Source organism: Salvelinus sp. IW2-2015, unplaced genomic scaffold (assembly GCF_002910315.2).
Source record: "Salvelinus sp. IW2-2015 unplaced genomic scaffold, ASM291031v2 Un_scaffold8110, whole genome shotgun sequence".
Lineage (NCBI taxonomy): Eukaryota > Metazoa > Chordata > Actinopteri > Salmoniformes > Salmonidae > Salvelinus > Salvelinus sp. IW2-2015.
The window spans coordinates 1-1046 of record NW_019949370.1 but is presented as its reverse complement, the minus strand read 5'-3'; the positions used below and the strand labels follow the sequence as shown (position 1 = coordinate 1046).

Genomic DNA, 1046 nt, shown 5'->3' with positions numbered 1-1046 from the left:
ATTTAGTCCTGTATTAGTACTATTAGTACAGATTCTGAATGGTCTTTAATGTGTTTACAGTATGTTACATGGTGGAGTCTTTTGGTGCGCTCCTTGTCTGTCAGTCCCAGGTGTGGCCCACTATAATCAACGGTGGGGTTTGCAAATACACAGAGTATTAAAGTTGCTTACTTGTTGTTGCAGTATATGGCTATACCAATGACCCAGCAAGCATTCCCACGACCCAACCCCCAACCCCACCACAGACAAAGCATCCGATCCCACCAACCCCAGGCCCAGCCCCGGTTCCAAGCCCAGGCACAAGCCCAGGCACAAGCCCAGCCCACCCCACCGCCGGACTGTATCTATGACAACGCACCTGCCAGGGGCCCACGTCGCACTCATCCGGCACCCGTCCAAGCTGCAGCCAATCAGGTAGCTGTCTCAGTGGACAGGGACGATACCTATAGCAACGGGAAGGAGAAAGAGGAAGAGAGTGATATCATGTACGCAGCGCTCAACCATCAGGTAAAGCCTCGAGCCGTGCCGCACCCTGCACAGCCTCAGGAGGAGGGCTCAGAGTACGCAGCCATACGGGTGTCCTGAGCCCAGGAACCAGGAAGTAAAACTCCTCTTCCCGGAGGGCCACAGTCCTACTGGTCTTTGTTTCTCCCTGATTACAGGAAGGGGGTCGCTGGGTCCCAATATGGCGACCGGAGTATGGGCGAGTGGGTGTGTCGAAAGGGAAGTAGTGGGCGTGTGGAAAGGAGTGGGTGTGTCAAAGCGCTCTGCTATAGGTCAGACGGTTTTGATTGAGCTGTATTTTTTCTCTTCCGTTTCTTGCCACTCAACCAGACTGTGATACACAACTAGGTGCTATCCACAACCAAAAAGGGTTATTTGGCTGTCCTCATAAGATAACCCTTTGAAGAACCCCCTTTGGTTCCAGGTAGAACCCTTCTGGGTTCCACAGAGGGTTCTACATGGAATCCAAAACAGTTCTACCTGGAACCAAAAAGGGTTCTCCTATGGGGACAGCCGTAAAACCCTTTTGGAACCCTTTTTTC

At 52.1% G+C, this 1046-nt stretch overlaps 1 protein-coding gene across 1 annotated transcript in view; it reads left to right on the top strand.

Annotated features, from left to right (window-relative positions):
- The window catches only part of LOC139027198 (uncharacterized), a 13949-nt gene extending 12909 nt beyond the window's left edge, over window positions 1–1040 (top strand). The window contains exon 5 of the mRNA XM_070442345.1: window positions 128–1040. Coding sequence (XP_070298446.1) covers window positions 128–585 — 458 coding nt within the window. The 3' untranslated portion in view covers window positions 586–1040. The remainder of the gene's footprint in view (window positions 1–127) is intronic.
- Window positions 1041–1046: the final 6 nt, after the last annotated feature.